The 16,217-nt window shown below is 35.2% G+C and overlaps 1 protein-coding gene across 1 annotated transcript; it reads right to left on the bottom strand.

The window, feature by feature from the left end:
- Positions 1 to 1,665: 1,665 nt before the first annotated feature.
- Positions 1,666 to 14,670, bottom strand: LOC129288507 (uncharacterized). Its single transcript, XM_054925125.1, has 14 exons — positions 14,439 to 14,670; positions 13,832 to 14,055; positions 12,601 to 12,657; positions 12,414 to 12,476; positions 11,891 to 11,953; positions 6,448 to 6,525; positions 5,110 to 5,172; positions 4,918 to 4,980; positions 4,768 to 4,830; positions 4,541 to 4,603; positions 3,717 to 3,776; positions 2,901 to 3,038; positions 2,391 to 2,489; positions 1,666 to 2,286 (listed from the first exon to the last, which is right to left on the bottom strand). The coding sequence occupies exons 2-14, from the start codon at positions 14,045 to 14,047 to the stop codon at positions 1,822 to 1,824; spliced, it is 1,491 nt and encodes a 496-aa protein (XP_054781100.1). The 5' UTR covers positions 14,048 to 14,055; positions 14,439 to 14,670; the 3' UTR covers positions 1,666 to 1,821.
- Positions 14,671 to 16,217: the final 1,547 nt, after the last annotated feature.

The following is a 16,217-nucleotide window of genomic DNA, read 5'->3' on the forward strand; positions in this document are numbered from 1 at the left end:
CTGTATGCAATGAGATAGGGAAAATTCAGAAAAATTTCATTTGGGGAAGCTCCCATTCTAAGGGCTTTCACCCAATCACTTGGAGTAAGGTGTCACTTCCTAAAACTTATGGACGCCTTGGTTTTAAAAAACTTTCCTCAGTTAACGAAGCTTGTAGTACAAAGCTTGCTTGGCAAGTTGTTACTGGTAATTAGGGTCTTTGGGTTGATTTGTTACAAAAGAATATATGGTCAGATCTAAGGAGAATTTACTGAATAGCACCAAAGGGATTCACCTTTGTGAAAGTTTATATGTCAACACAAAGATTTGATAGAGAAGGGAACTAGATGGCAACTCAAACATGGTGAATCCATTAATTTCTTTGAGGGTTTGTGGCTGTTTTAGGACGAAAAAAAAATCAAGGATATAGCAATTAGACCACTCTCTATTGAGGGAACAAAGTCCGAGTTGTAGAATGGACAAACTTTGGAACTTGGGACTTCACCTCTTTATCTTTCATAGTGACTAATGAGGTACTTTCTAAACTCAGCTCTACAATACCCCTTCACAAGCTGCTAGGTGTGATATTATGCTCTGGAATGGCACCTCTAATGGTTTCTTCACTTCTAAGAGTGCTTATCTTATGGTAGAGAGACCCCCTCCAAATTTGCTTGATCCTAATTTTAAATTAATCTGGAAATGGAAAGGGACTGAGCGAATTCGTGAATTTGTTTCTTCATTTGGCTCTCTTATCACAATAGACTCTCCACAAATAAGTGGCAAAATTCTTCTGCAAGATGCTCTCCTCTGTGCTCTTGGTATGAATTAGAAGAGGAAGATATTATGCATATTGTTAGGGACTGTAATTATGCCCGTCAGATTTGGTGCAAGATGTTACCTAGCATACACCATGTTATTTTTTTTCAACTTGGATCCAAAAATTGGATTGTGCACAATCTTAAGGCAATCTTCTCTTTCCTCTAATTGGAGCCTAATTTAGGGAGTTACAATCTGGAAGCTTTGGAAGTGGTGAAATTGTTTTGCCTTTCATCAGCGTTTCCAAAAACCACTTAACCCTACAACAAATATTCTCTAAACTTAGAAATTTTTTGTGATGAATGAGGATACTTTATCTAATATACATGAGGCTACTAGTTCAACTGTTAAATGGATGCCCCCTTCACAAGGGTGGGTCAAATTTAATACTGATGGTATTGTCTCTTTAAGCTCTAACAAAGCTAGTTGTGGAGGAGCTCTTAGGGACTGTGGTGGTGGTTGGATTGTCAGTTTTTCTAAGACACTTGGCCAATGTAACCCTTCTGAAGTTGAACAACGGGCTGTCTTCAATTGGCTTGGGACATGGTATTTAGGAAAATCATTATTGAATATGACTCCAAAAACTTGGCAGATTTAATTAATGATTATCTTCATTTTAGTGAAAGCTTAATCTTCTTGAAAATCCAAAATTTATTCAAATATATTTGGAGGATAGCCGTTAATTTTGTTCCGCGCGAACAAAATATGGTGGCACACTTCTTGGCTTGTTTTTGAGGGACTTGATGCTGATGGATTGTATGGAATTTAAATCTCCTGATTTTGTTTAATTTGGTTTGTATTTGGGATCTGCCCCCTTTTTATCAAAACAAAAACAAAAACAAACAAACAAACACAGGTACGCATGCAATATAAGGATATGAACCCTCTTTCTTGACTGCTTCAATATTCTAATGTCAAGGAATTAACTCTTCCTTTTTCTGTTGGGGAATGGCCCAATTTAGGCTGAGCAAATGGTATCATCTGACTAGAATATGACGTCAATCTCACCAAAAAAAAAAAAAAAGGTCAACGATTAGTGTTGGGAGGCCCCTGGTTAACCAAGTCAGCACCACTAACGTACTTGGCTACAAATGACATCAACCGAAATGGCGCCCCAATAAGCGGAGCATCAGTAAGGGGCACTTCATCCCGTTCCACATTCTGGGCAGCCTGCAACCCTGGACTTCTTACATCATTGTCATCCAATGGAATTTGCACAATTACCCCCGAGTCCTCAGATGCCAACGAAGAGCTTGAAATCACCCCACCAACATGCCCAGCATTTACAGTGTCAATGTTATCCCCAACCGGATCTTCTCCAGAGGGATTCACCTCTCTGACTGACATTGTTACGTTCTCTTCAGATTCAGGCACAGTAATGGCCACAGTATTAGGTTTAGCAGATTTATCCAACCCATCATCAGCCCCACTGGCTCCAGGAAGTTCAACTGCAGCACTTGGTCGATCCCGCTCCACATATAACTCGTTCACCTGATAATAAAGACGTGCATGCATAACAATACCTAAATAACCTTACCCAGCCAATTTGAAGTTCATATTATGAATAATATAGAAATATAGTTATCCTCTGTCACCTTCTCAAAAAGTTCCGCATTTTCTGCAACCAATTTTTCCACCAACATTTGGGCTGCTTCAACTTGAGACTTTAAGTCCTCATTTTCAGAAGCATAATCCTACCCCACAGCAAAGTAAAATATGATCAGAAGCAACCAATATAGGCAAAGCATTGAAGACTTTTTCCACCTTCATTTACAAAAATCACACTTTCACATACTTTGACAGTTTCTCAGTCAATCTCACCCACCACCATCATTCTCAGAGGATGAGATAAAAAGCCCACAAGACTCAAGCGTACCTTCTTATAGTCATGGTCTACTAGTCCTCAGTCCGCCTCTATTGATTTGAGTCTCAAATACAAATAAGATTAAAGAACTCTTAAACCATGTTAGCATTATATATGTTCCTTTGCTTTCCCTTCTTTTAAAATTAAGAAAAACATTGCCAAAGGAAATAAAAAATAAAAAATAAGTATCAAGGCAGTATTGTAAATTTCAGCCTATAAATAAGATCCTCCAGAAGCTAACCTTCGCAGATGCATCCAATGAGAAGGAAGGGCCACCCTTCTCAAGATTCCAAATTTTCGTCTGAAGACCTGATAGATTTTCTTTCAGTTGCTGGTTTTCTAGCGACAGATTATTCCTGCACTCTTCCAACTCTGCCACCTGCCAAACTTCGTTTTTAATTTCCATATCAGAACAAACACGAGTATTTTGTGGCACAGCCCCAGCCAGATAACAATTTGTTAGCGAATGCAAGTAGTAAAACCAATGCAGCAATGCTTACTACTAACTGGGAGTAATATCACAGAGAAATCCTTTTACCACCGCTATTTTGACTCTGATGAAATATGGCAAAATATAATATAGCCTAAAGAATTCTGCCTATGGCATATAATAATGCATTGGTCCCAAAACAAACTACAAATATGACGTCAATAATTACATAAATTAGCCAAGCTTCTTTGAGAATAAAAAACGAACAAACAATTAATGCAATAATTTCATCCACATGCACGACACGACAAGCTCTTATGCTCACAAAACTAATCCAAGAAGTTCTAGTCATAGCTACAACAAGTATGTTAAAACAAGCTAGAGGGAAGACCACAGTGACAATGCATGCAAACAGATGAGTGCTGGCATCAAATAACTTGCCACACAAATAAGAGATACCACTTCTTGCTGTCTGACCAGATATCTTTAGATCTAGAAGAATAACCAAAATGGCCAGACTTGGGAAAATCTGAATAGCCTCGATAATATAAGAACACGTGATTAATATAGGTACAACTATTATTTATACAAGCATGGTAATTTCATGAAAATACCCAAGGTACATACCTGCAATTGTAGCCTACTAATATCATCATTCAGGTGGGAAACAATTTCTTTGGTTGACTTCTGCATGATAAACACGTGGTATAGCTCTAATAAGTGACAATTTTACAAGGAATTAGAACAGAAATTTAGACCTCTTTTGTTCTGATTCTTAGGCTGCATGACTATCAGTAAATTATAATAGCGAGTTGTTACACTTGCATGGAACCACGGGGAAAAAACCCCACAAAATCAATGATGAAGAAATATGAACAGTTTGCAAGCATGATTTCAAACAATCTTTGAAGCATGTACTGTAGTTCTTTTCTTCTCTCTCCCCCCTCTTTTGGCTAGCATAATAGCCACATATTCACATTATCACCCTTAAAGTACATCATAACCTTTTTACTAAATCTGTAGCTATGCCCCTCTTGTGAAGGCCAGGTACAACAAATTCTTTAAGAAAATGCTAGAAACTGAATAATGAAATGATTAGCCAAATTAACAGATCAAGCATTTCTTTCTATTGCCTCAAGAAAAGCTAGAAGTACCATTGACTAGATTATGAGTCCGTACATCTTAAAATATTTGAGGCAATCTACATCAGTTAACTTATAAATTGTGCAGCTTTCTATAGATTTTACATTATATATAAAATTTATGTGTAAATTATATATAGAATATAGATGTCACTAGACAACAGCATATTATAGTTCACCTGCCTACAGAAGGTTCTGGCATCATTTCAAATTCACAACAACCAATTACCCTACGAAAATTAAGGACGTTGATAAGGAGAAAAATAATTTCCGATACATAAAAACATGGGACAATAGAAAAGCTATTACCTTCCTCTCAAAAGAAAAACCCATCTCTCTTTCCAGGTCATTTATTCTTTCCATTAAACTCTCCTGTGGAATATTCAGCACTGGAATCAGACTTTCAAATCCAACTCTTATTAAAAGATAAAAATCTCAAACAGCGCACAGATAAAAAAGAGAGTAAAACATAGGCAATCAGTAGAGACAAAAATAAAAACTGTGAGCATGATGTGCATGAAAGAATCAGGCATTACTCCTTTCAGGCTCAAAACTGATTTATCATTCAATAACTGGTTGGTTTTCTCCTCCAAACCAGCCTGCATGAGATTAAAAAATTGATAATTATTCCTCAAATTTGATGAACATGAACCCTTTTGAAAGGGGGGGACCACTTAAGTCATCACCTTTATCTGAAGCAAGGAATCATTTTCACTCTGTAACTGTGCAATTCTCGTTTTCAGAGTATCCTTCAGATTATCAATTAGTTATACAAAGTAGCCCAACATACAACATCAGACACAAAGGTAAGAACCAGAAGTAGATAAAAGCCTCAAAAAATAAATAGTCATCAGACTTGTTAAAATCATATTAATTACCTGTTCTTTCGCCAACAGATCATTTTCAGTTCTTAATTTATTGATGGCCTCTTCCAACATGACCTGTAAAAGAAATATATAGTTGCAACACAAGCATGAGATATGAAGCAAGATATAGAAAGATTTTATATTTGCACAAGTTTAAGCAACCATTTGGGAAAAATGAATTTATATAGATAATTACATGACATTAAAATTATTTACAAAGCAACTAGAACATGAAACCCTCATCCTACCCTCCCTTGTTCATGTGCCGTTTCCTTTAGTTAGCCTTGATCAGTCCAATGAAGAGGCTACCAATTAGTTTATCTCTACCGACTGAAAAATCCTTTTTGTATTGGGTAGCCTTAATATAGCCCAAGAAAAACAGAGACTTTTGAGTCTCCAATGACACAATTCAGAAAGGATTATAAAGCATGTCATCAAGGCAATTACTAACACGGCGCAGGCTGGTAGGATTAGCCATTTTACTTCTAACACTTTGACCAACACAAGAGATTCCCGCAGACAAGTATCCTTTTAAGAAGACTTACCCTTTTTCCAATACAAAAAAACTTGCACACTATTCCATGTCAATTTCTAGTTCATAAACAACCCCCCGCCCAAAAAACAAAATCACACAAAGGATTCTTAGCCAGCATAATTTCCATTATCTTCTGTGAAAAGAATTGATAGAACTGATGGCCTGACATCATAATCACCATTACTGGTGAACCTTTACAGCTCAAAAACATCTCTCATAAAATTTTAAGCATATATTTATGAGTTGACACATGACAGCTCACAAAACACCAGCATCACTCTTGAAATTGAGGTGAATTTGACATCATGATGCAATACACACACTCTCTCTCTTACTAGTTCAAACAGAAAAGGAAATGGGAGATCAAACAGAACAGAGAATTAGATGGGGGGGGGGAAACGAGAACAAAGAGAGGGAAAAAGAACAGAACAAAGGAGGAGGAGGAAGTAAGAGGAACAGAACGCAGACTGGTGGGAGAGTGCATTTAGAATATCTCAAATAAATTCATTTATCAAATCTTCCTCCAAGTTACATTTAGTATCCTATTTATAGGCATGAGGTTTCCTTTCCCATGAGGAAACCTCTATCCACTTGCTAAAACCAAATTATAAAATAATCCCACTTGCTGAAAAGGAAACTGACAATCAAAAAGTAATTTAAAAGTAACACAAAGCCATTAATTATCTACTTCTAAAGTAATATTTTACATAATTCTTATCACATCAACAATTAGAACCCCCACCCTTCCCACTACCCATTACCCAGTGTCAAGGCTTTGATCCTCCTTTGAAACCAGAAAAGAAATTTATTATTACCTCTTTCTGGATGCGCATAAAATTTTCTTCTTTCAAATTTCTGATTGTCTCTTCTGATATAGCCTGTGCAAGAATGGGCTGCGCAAGTCATCAAAATTTTTCAAGACAAATTTTAAAATGAGAGCAGACATCTCTCAGGAATAAAAGAAAAAGGTAAACTTGCTAACAAACAAAAAGGAAAAGAAAAAATTAAACAACGTTGGATATCCTCATGGTTTTGGGCCTAAAGCCCATTTATGCTAAACCAAATTTTCCTTTCTTAGAAGTCTGCAACGGTCACTTGTCTGACCATCATTAGTCTTTATTTTAGGAGATAATTTAGCTATTTAATTAGTTTTATTCCCTCCCCTTTTTATCTATATATGAATCGACTTTCTTTCAATAAAAATACAGATAAATTATTCAATAAATAATTTCATGGTGCTAAAACCTGCATCTCAGTTCTTTCATCCTCTCTTTCAATTTCTTCTTGTGCGATGTCTTTCATAGGGGCCCTTACAAACCAGCAGCCTCGTGCATTCCAGACCAGCAACGGTAGCAAGAAGAACACTATAGACGAGACTGGGTCAAACGGCATGAATGATTGCGGTGCGTCGAAAGGGTCGAGTATGTTCCCAAGGACTACTGCGACAGCAACAGACACTCTCATAAGTGACTGTTACCCATCAACTAAATGAGAATAATATCTGAAATGGTCCCACAACACTCTCATGGTTATATGAAGGAGAAACAAGGGAAAATACCCCACGGGTATTCCTTCACCACCACCACCTGATGACACTCAGAATGGAGTTTGGGTTGTTGAAAACAATATGGTGATGGCTTGGCTCGTAAACTCCATGACAGTGGAAATAAGGGAGAATTATTTGCTTGTAACCACTGCCAAGGAGATTTGCAAATCAGCAAAGAACACTTACTCTGTTAGAGAAAATACAACTACCACTTTCCAGGTAAAACACTCCCTTAGAAGCCTTCTTCAAAATGACAAAACTATGATCCAATGCTATACTACTCTAATGAAATTCTGGCAGCAAATTGATGTCTGAGATCCATGAGGGGTCCTACCACAGGGATGGAATTTATTTTAAAAAACCTGTTGATCGAGCAAGGTGCTGTGATTTTTTGCTAGGCCTCAATGATACTTTTGAAGATGTCCTAAGCTGAATCAGGAGTTTGAAGCCCCTTCCCACTTTGGAGGAAACCTTTAATATGGTACTATGTGAGGAGAGCGGGAAAGCACTGACCCACAACCCCACAATACCAAACTCACTCAAAAAAGATGCTTCTGCACTTGCTGCCCGAGGGAGCCAGGGAGATATGAAGGGTAAGAAATCTGGAAAATGGTGTGATTGTTATAATAAGGGTGGTCATGCCAAGGATGATTGCTGGAAGTTACATGGCAGACCTCCAAATCCAAAAACTAAGGCTAAGAATGAATGAAAGGGGCTCATGGTGAGTACTGTTAACTCTGAAAGTGGTTCGCTGAGTACTGGGGAGTTATCTATGCTTCAAAAAATACTGGAAAAACATGCTTCTTCAACCTCTGCAAATGAAGGTGAGGCAAAAACTCCATCTATAACCTTGGCAAAACTAGGTACTACCCTTACCAAAGCTCTAGACAGAATAACAAAAACCAAAAATATTTGGACAGTAGATTCTGGTGCTACAGACCATATAACAGGGTTTAGAGAATTATTTTCTGATTGTAGTGAATATTCTGAGCATAAATTTGTTGAAGTAGCTAATGGTGAATACGCAAAAAAAAAAAAAAAATCATGGGTTATGGAACTGTAACTATTTTTTAACATATTATTTAAAAAAATGCCTTATTTGTTCCAGCTATTAAGTGTAGTCTTTTATTTGAGAGCCGTATTGTGACTCAAGCAAATTGCCTCGTAATGTTTGACAAAAACAGCTGTGATTTATAGGACTTCACCTTGGGAAAGATGATTGGCTACGCTAAAGAGTAGAATGGGCTTCACTACATCCATGAACCGTCATCAAATAAAACTTGTGCTGTCTGCTCAGTTATGACTGGTATAAACATTGTTTTGTGGCACTCTAGGTTCGGCCACTAGAGTCCTCAATATATGAAATTTCTATTTCCAGAAATCAATAATAAAACTATCTTAAATTTTCATTCTGATATATGCCATCTTGCAAAACAAGTTCGGACTTCCTTTCCTTCAAACGAGTATACTCCCACTCATCCTTTTTCTCTCATCCATAGTGATATTTAGAGTCCATCTAAATTTGAAACAAATTCCAAGTCTAAATGGTCTGTAACCTTTATTGATGGTCATAGATAACTTGGGTTTTTCTAATGAAAGATAAATCTAAGGTTTTCAAAATTTTTAAAAATTTTCATGCCTTTTTCCAAAATCAGTTTCAATCATCCATTAAAATTCTCCAAAGTGATAACAGTATTTGAAGTCAAATTTCAAATTTTTTTCTTGGAAAAGTCATGGAATACACCATCAAACATCTTGTGCTTATTCTCTCCAGCAAAATGGTGTATTTGAAAGGAAAAATAGACACTTACCTGAAGTTGCCCGAGGCCTTATGCTTGGTTTGGGGGGGGGGGGAGCTGTTCTTACCACTGCTTACTTGATAAATCATTTACCTTCTAAAACTCTAAATTTTCAAACCCCTCTTGAAAAATTTCTCAAGATCTACCCTAATTCCCATCTTACTACAACCCTTCCCAAACAAGTCTTTGGGTGCACAACATTTGTATATAATCAGGGTGGGGGGAAATTGAATTCTCATGCCATCAAGTGTGTTTTCTGGACTATTCCTCTACCCAAAAAAGGTATAAATGCTATTCCCCTGTTACAAATAAATTTTATGTCACCATGGATGTCAAATTTGTCGAACACCAACCTTTTCACCACAAATCCACCATTGGGGGGGAGGCAGAAGTGAATGGTCAATTTGTTTGTCCAAGAACCACCCAATACTGGACAAAATGAACCCCATTTATTGGTAGATCTACCCATAAATACCTCTCTAAGTCACAACAATCCAACTCTTGAGCCCCTGAACAATCATAATACTACTGAAGCAAAATCTCCTAATACATAAACTTCTTCAAATTGTTCTAGATTTCAAGATACAAACTCTTTTGAAACCCTTAATATGCTCTCTGACTTTGAGACTCAGGTAGAAGAGCCCAATTATGCCACTGAGCAACGCCAAAGTATAGAAGGTCCCCATTACATTCCATCGAAAAGCCATAAATCTGCACCTGAGGAGAGTCTTGAAGAATTACATTGGCCCATTGCCTTGAGAAAGGGGAAGAGAAGCTATACTAGACATCCAATTGCCAGGTATGTTTCATACCAGAAACTATCTCCTCATATGAAGGCCTTTTGTAGCAAATGTTGAAAAAGAAAACGTTCCCAAGAACTTTGAGGAAGCTATATCTGATCCTAAATGGAAAGCAGCCATAGAAGAGGAACTAAGGTCTCTACATAAAAATAAAACATGGGAAATCACTGAGTTATCTAAAGGAAAATCAATTGTGAGTAGTAAATGGGTCTTTACAGTAAAATACAATCCTGATGGGAGTGTAAAGTTGCTCAAGGCTTTACTCAAACATATGACATTGATTATCAAGAAACTTTTGCCCTTGTTGCTAAACTCAACTCTGTAAAAATTGTTATCCCTTGCTGCAAATTTAAATTGGCCTCTTCACCAACTTAATGTTAAAAATGCTTTCCTCACTAGTGACATTGAGGAAGAGGTTTATATGGAAATCCCCTTGGGATTGCAAAATTCTAACAATTCTCACAAAGTTTGCAGGTTTATCAAATCTCTATATAGACTAAAACAGTCACCAAGGGCATAGTTTGACAAATTCACTCGAGCTATTAAAGCTTGGGGATACAAACAATGTTAGGTGGATGATACATTATTTGTTAAACATTGTGGTGCTAAAATAACAGCTCTCATTGTTTATGTTGATGACATAGTTTTGACAACAAATGATGATCCAAAGACCAACTTAGCAACAAAATTTGAGATCAAAGACCTCAGACCCTTAAGATACTTCTTGGGTATGGAAGTGGCACAAACTCACAAGGAAATTAGTGTCAAAGCTAAAGTACACCCTGGACCTGTTAAAGGAAACAGGAACGTTGGGAGCGAAGCCTGCAAATACTCCCGCGAAGTTAAATCAAAATTAACCATTAGATCCGATGGAATTGCAGTGAATAAAGAAAGATACCAAAAGTTGGTGGGAAAATTGACTTATTATCTCACACCAGACCTGAAATATGTTTTCCTATGAGTGTAGTTAGCCAATTTTCCAACTATCCTCAAAAGGAGCACATGGCTGCTGTTTACAAGATTCTCAAGTACCTAAATAAGACTCCTAGATTGGGATTGTTCCTTGCAAAAGGTGACACTAGAGGAATAGAACTATTTACAAATGCTGATTGGGCTAGTTCAAATGTGGATAGGCGATCCACTAATAATTATTGCTCTTATGTGTGGGGCAATTTGGTAACCTGGAGAAGTAAGAACCAATCAGTTGTTTCAAGAAGCTCTACTGAGTAAGAATATAGGGCACTCGCCCTAGGGACTTGTGAAGGAATGTGGCTTGTTAGGCTCCGAAAGAAACTAAAGGTTGATACCGGTGGACCTATTAAAGCATGGTGTGACAACATCTCTCCAATCAAGATTGCCAATAATCTAGTGCATCATAATCGTACTAAGCATGTGGAAATTGATTGACACTTCATCAAAGAAAAATTGGATACAAAAGTCATCGATCTATCATATATCCCATCAGGACAATAAATTGTGGATGTGATGACCAAACCACTAACTCACAATTTGAAGCATCAGAAGCAAGCTAGGAATGATCAATATCTACTCACCAACTTGAGGGTAAGTGTTGGTTATGGGTCCTCATGGTTTTGGGCCTAAAGCCCACTTATGCTAAAGCAAATTTTCCTTTCTTAGAAGTTTGCAAAGGTCACTTTGTATGACCATCATTGGTCTTTAATTAGGAGATAATTTAGGGATTTAATTAGTTTTATTCTCTCCCTTTTTTATCTACATATGTATCAACGTTCTTTCAATAAAAATACAGAGAAATTATTCAGTAAATAATTTCAAACAATATTACCTCTTTCTTAAAATGCATGTCATTTTTCTTCTTTCAAGTTTCTAATTGTCATGGAAAAATGATTTGATATGGAGAAAGATAGGCTATTTTGCTACAAAAACTTTGCAAGATAACGCTGAAACAAGGGGCATATATCTCCAATTTTTTAAAAGACATCTTGCTTAATCTGCATATCATTTTTTCTTTGAAATTTCTGATTATCTCTTTGAGTAAGGCCTGGGTAAGATAGGCCACCTGCCATAACACCATCCTAAGATAATGTAAACAAGGGATAGATATCTCATCTAAACATCTAAAATTTCTGATTACCTCCTTCTGGATAAGCACGTCATTTTCCTCTTTCAATTTTCTGATTGTCTCTTCCGATATGACCTGCGATAGATATAAGTGTTATTCCAGAATTTTAATTTGAGCCCTATGAAATATGAAGAAAGACAGAGAGGGAAACCCTTGAATGAAATCAAATTCAGTGAATTCAAACCTACATGGAGCTTTGTATAAATAGCAGAACGTGCAAGACATTGAAGACTGATAAGAAAATAATATCTTAATAATTACACAACCATAACCTACCTAATATGGAATTAGATACATCCTAATAAACGCTATCTACTTATTAAGTATACAACCCAACAAGCCCAAAAACGAAAGACAAAATATCCCTATCGTATGGCTAAGTTAAACGTAAATGAAAATAGTGTTTTCTTCTCTCAATTTTCTAATTGTTTCTTCATATATAACCTGTGAAGAGATTGAATGCAGGATTTCAAGCTATAAAAAAATGCTGACAGGTGAGCACAAAGTAAAACATTAAAAGCAACTTACACTTTACCTCTTTCTGTGTGAGCATATCATTTTCATTTCTCAATTTTCTAACAATTTCTTCTGAGATGGCCTGTCAAAACGCAGTGCCATTAAGTTTAGGCATAAACAATCTTGTCCACCAACGCTCATAGACATCAAGTATAATGTTGAATAAACATGGGAAAGACGACATTGGTGAGATTCACCAAACTCACTTCTCTTCCAATCTCCTGCTGATTCCTGGCATCCCCTTGAACAGTCTGAATAAAGACCTTCAGAAAAATTTTAGACAATCAACTCAGCCAGACATTATAAAGAAAAATGAAAGTATTGAAACAAAGTTTCTGAAAGAAATATCTCAAGCCAAATCTCTTAAAATGCCTAAACATTTTAAGATGGTTTGGACATGTACATAGAAGCACTGGTGAAGAAAGTGAAATGGATAATCTTGAGCCCCATTAAGAGGAGTAGAAAAAGACCAAAGAGAACACTCATGGAAGCTACTAAATGATACCTCTTAGTTAACAATATTCCTAAAAACTTGTTTGATGATAGAGCGCATTGACATCATGCAGTCCATGTAGCCGACCCCACCTAGTGGGATAAGGTTTGTTGTTGTTAGAGTATAAGGAATTTAATGATTAATTTTAAAGCAATTAAGTTTACAATAGCGATAAAAGTTCAACAATGAATTCTTAGATGTTTAAATTCATCTTCAAAGGTCTGTCTACCAATTGATCCCTGAATAGAATAATCTTCATTCAAGAGCCAGAGAACATCAAATGAACAACATATAAAACCTAGAGAAAATTGAAAAAAATAAAGAACCATGACACCTGCGAGAGATCTAAAAATAAAATTTTGGCTTCACTAAACTCTAATATGAAAGAGGCCTCAAGAACCTATCAAATGAATTCTGAAGGAGATCATAGCTCATCAAGTGGCAATTGGCAGCTGTTCATCATCAGACTATTTATTGTTTAAGTTAGTTAATCATCTAGAATCTTGTAATTTGAACTATCATCTCCTAGGCACATAAAAAGTAAGACAATAGTACAATACTCAAATATTTTGGCATCCCTGTACAAATTGTACATTGAAATCATAATGTATTCACATAGAAACAGGATTCAATAATTGAATCAAGAGAGGATAAGATGGTTGTCAAACAAAAAAAATGGGAAAGACAATATATCACTTAGATTGATCTGCTGCAAAAACAACGGCTAGAAGATAAAAAATTATTTCATAAACCTAACAACAACAACAACAACAACAACAACAACAACAAGCCTTATCCCACTAAGTGGGGTCAACTATATGGATTATATGACACCATTGTGCTCCATCAATTATTTTATAAGCCTAAATTTAAAATAAATTACTTGAGCATAGAATTTAAAACAAAATCTGCAGCATTCTTAATTGACTATAGGGAAAACTTACACATTCTTTACCATTTGGCAGTCGTCTATTTGAATCCATAATTGTGCTTTGCTCATCTGTATCCTCCGAAAGTTGACTATGCTCATCTTTCCCATTATTTACCAGATCCTGATCCCTAGTTGACGACTCCTCAGCTCCAACTACACCATCCACCACAGCCTTACTTTGCTTGGTCTTTTTCTTCTTGTTTTTCTTCCTCCTCTTATCTTCCTCCATGCCCAGCTCTATGCAAAAAGACACTTAATTGGAGAAAGCAGAGATCTTTTGGATTTACAAGAATAATCTACAACCATATAACCCCATTTTGTAACCAAGTATGGATCGCGAAAGCAACCGATTTCAGTGGTGTCAATACGATAACGGTGGACTCAAATTCATATAAACAAATGCAAAAGGGGAAACAAGCATACAAATCCAAAAAAATTACAAATAAATGGAATCTTGAAATCTACAGAACGTACGATCTCAGCTCGTAATGCCTGATGAAGGCAAAATAAAGGTTGGTTTTTTTATCAGCAGGGTCTATATGGAAGTATCAACAGATATAATACGGGTGTTACGGAGTATAACAAGGAGCGAAATGGTGGAAATAAAATAGAGTATGTACCGTATGCAATTTTTTGTTTCTCGGCCGGATGCTTAATCTGCAAAATTGGTAAAAAGTAAAACAAACGAGGAGGTGGCGAAGGGAGTTCGGTGACAGAGAGGCAACCAATGCTAGTCGCTAGGGCTTTCCTTCCCAGATCTTGCGCGCTTTTGGCGCCGTAGTATGACGTCTGACAAATGCCGCGGGGAACTCTCTCTCTCTCTCTCTTTTTTTTTTTTTTATATTGCAGGGATGACACCTATCTTCTAAAAGTTGAGATCAATGACAATTTGTTCTTAGAAAAAAAAAAACAAAAATAAAAAATATTGTGAAAATATCAAGAAATTGAAAACATGTACATTATAAAGTTGGCATAAATGTTGGCACCATATTAAAGAAAAAGGACATGTATAATGTTTAAGTATGTAACAGGAAAACATAAAATTTTATCATTTCATCTGTTCGCATGCTTTATTTTTGATATTTCAGATCTTAATTTTTGAAAGAATGATAATTAAAACTTAAAATGTTGAATTAATGATAATTAAATTTTATCAATTTTTTTCAAAAAATAGTTAAAAATATCAATCTAAATAATTATAAATTCAAAATTTTTTATTATAGATAAGGATTAAGTATCAAATGTGACTCTTAAATTGTAATAAAAATTTCTATTTATAACTATTTAAATTTATACTTAAAATTCATTTTATAAAATTTTTTATCGGATATCAAACTGTTATTAATTTTAAATCCTAGAATTAACTGTCATTCTCTCTTACTTTTTTTTTTGCATGCAATTTTAATATTCTACTATTTTTAAATATTGAAAGAATGATAATTAGAATTCAAAATATTGAATTAATAATAGTTAAATCTTAACAAATTTTTTTTCAAAAATTAGTTGAAAATTCAATTCAGATAATCATAAATTAAAAAATTTTTATTGTAGATAAATATAACTCTTAAATTATAACAATAATTTCTATTTGTAACTATTTAAATTGATACTTACAATTAATTTTATAAAATATTTTATTGGAGATCTAATTGTTAGTAATTTAGAATTCTAGATCTAATTATCATTTCCCCTTACTTTTTTTTTGTGCATGCAATTTTAATATTTTACTCCCTTCATGTAAAAATTTAAGCCATTCAACTTGATTAAAAAAATTGATTAGAGCATTCGACGCACGCAAGTAAAGGGCTTAACCTATAATGATGAGAAATTATTTTTCGACGCCAACAAACACCATCACCAAACAGTCTTTGTGGAAAAGCTACAGTCGACACATTCTGATGATTTAAAAAATGTAAACATTTCTATTGGTGTCATTAGTTTAAAGTCAAATAATTTAACAGTTAATGTCACATCAATATTTTATCAGAATATTTAAAAACAAAAGGATTAGCATTGTTTACTGAAAAAACTAGAGAGACCTGAAATATATATAAAAACAAAATATAGGCATTGATAATAAAACATGATAAAATTATAAAAATTAGTAATTAATAGAAAAAGAATACTAAATTTTTTTAAATTATATAAATAATATTTTGATCTCTTAAAATGGCATAATTTCTATAAAGTCTTATAGATTTTTTCTGTCATTAAGGAATTAATATAAATGATCAAATTGCCCTTAATTTAAATAAAAAATAACAGGTCTCATTTCCCCCATTTCCTTCATGCGTCGTCCTCTATAGTCTTACATGTTCTCTCTGTGCTCTATCGTATCGGCTCAACTATGTCTCTGTCGTCGTCTCACCATTGCAGTCTCGTTATAGCCCAATAGTCAG

The sequence above is a fragment of the Prosopis cineraria genome, unplaced genomic scaffold (genome assembly GCF_029017545.1).
Source record: "Prosopis cineraria cultivar Desert tree isolate PC_DT_omini unplaced genomic scaffold, ASM2901754v1 PC12, whole genome shotgun sequence".
NCBI classification, from domain to species: domain Eukaryota; kingdom Viridiplantae; phylum Streptophyta; class Magnoliopsida; order Fabales; family Fabaceae; genus Prosopis; species Prosopis cineraria.

Excerpts from the sequence above, each read along its gene's own strand:
- LOC129288507 (XM_054925125.1), bottom strand. The coding sequence starts at position 14,047 with ATGGAGGAAGATAAGAGGAGGAAGAAAAACAAGAAGAAAAAGACCAAG. Across the intron at positions 11,954-12,413 it reads ATATGCTCACACAGAAAGAG|GTCATATCGGAAGAGACAAT; the intron begins GTAAAGTGTAAG and ends TATCTATCGCAG. Across the intron at positions 6,526-11,890 it reads ACGTGCTTATCCAGAAGGAG|CCCATTCTTGCACAGGCTAT; the intron begins GTAATCAGAAAT and ends TGACTTGCGCAG.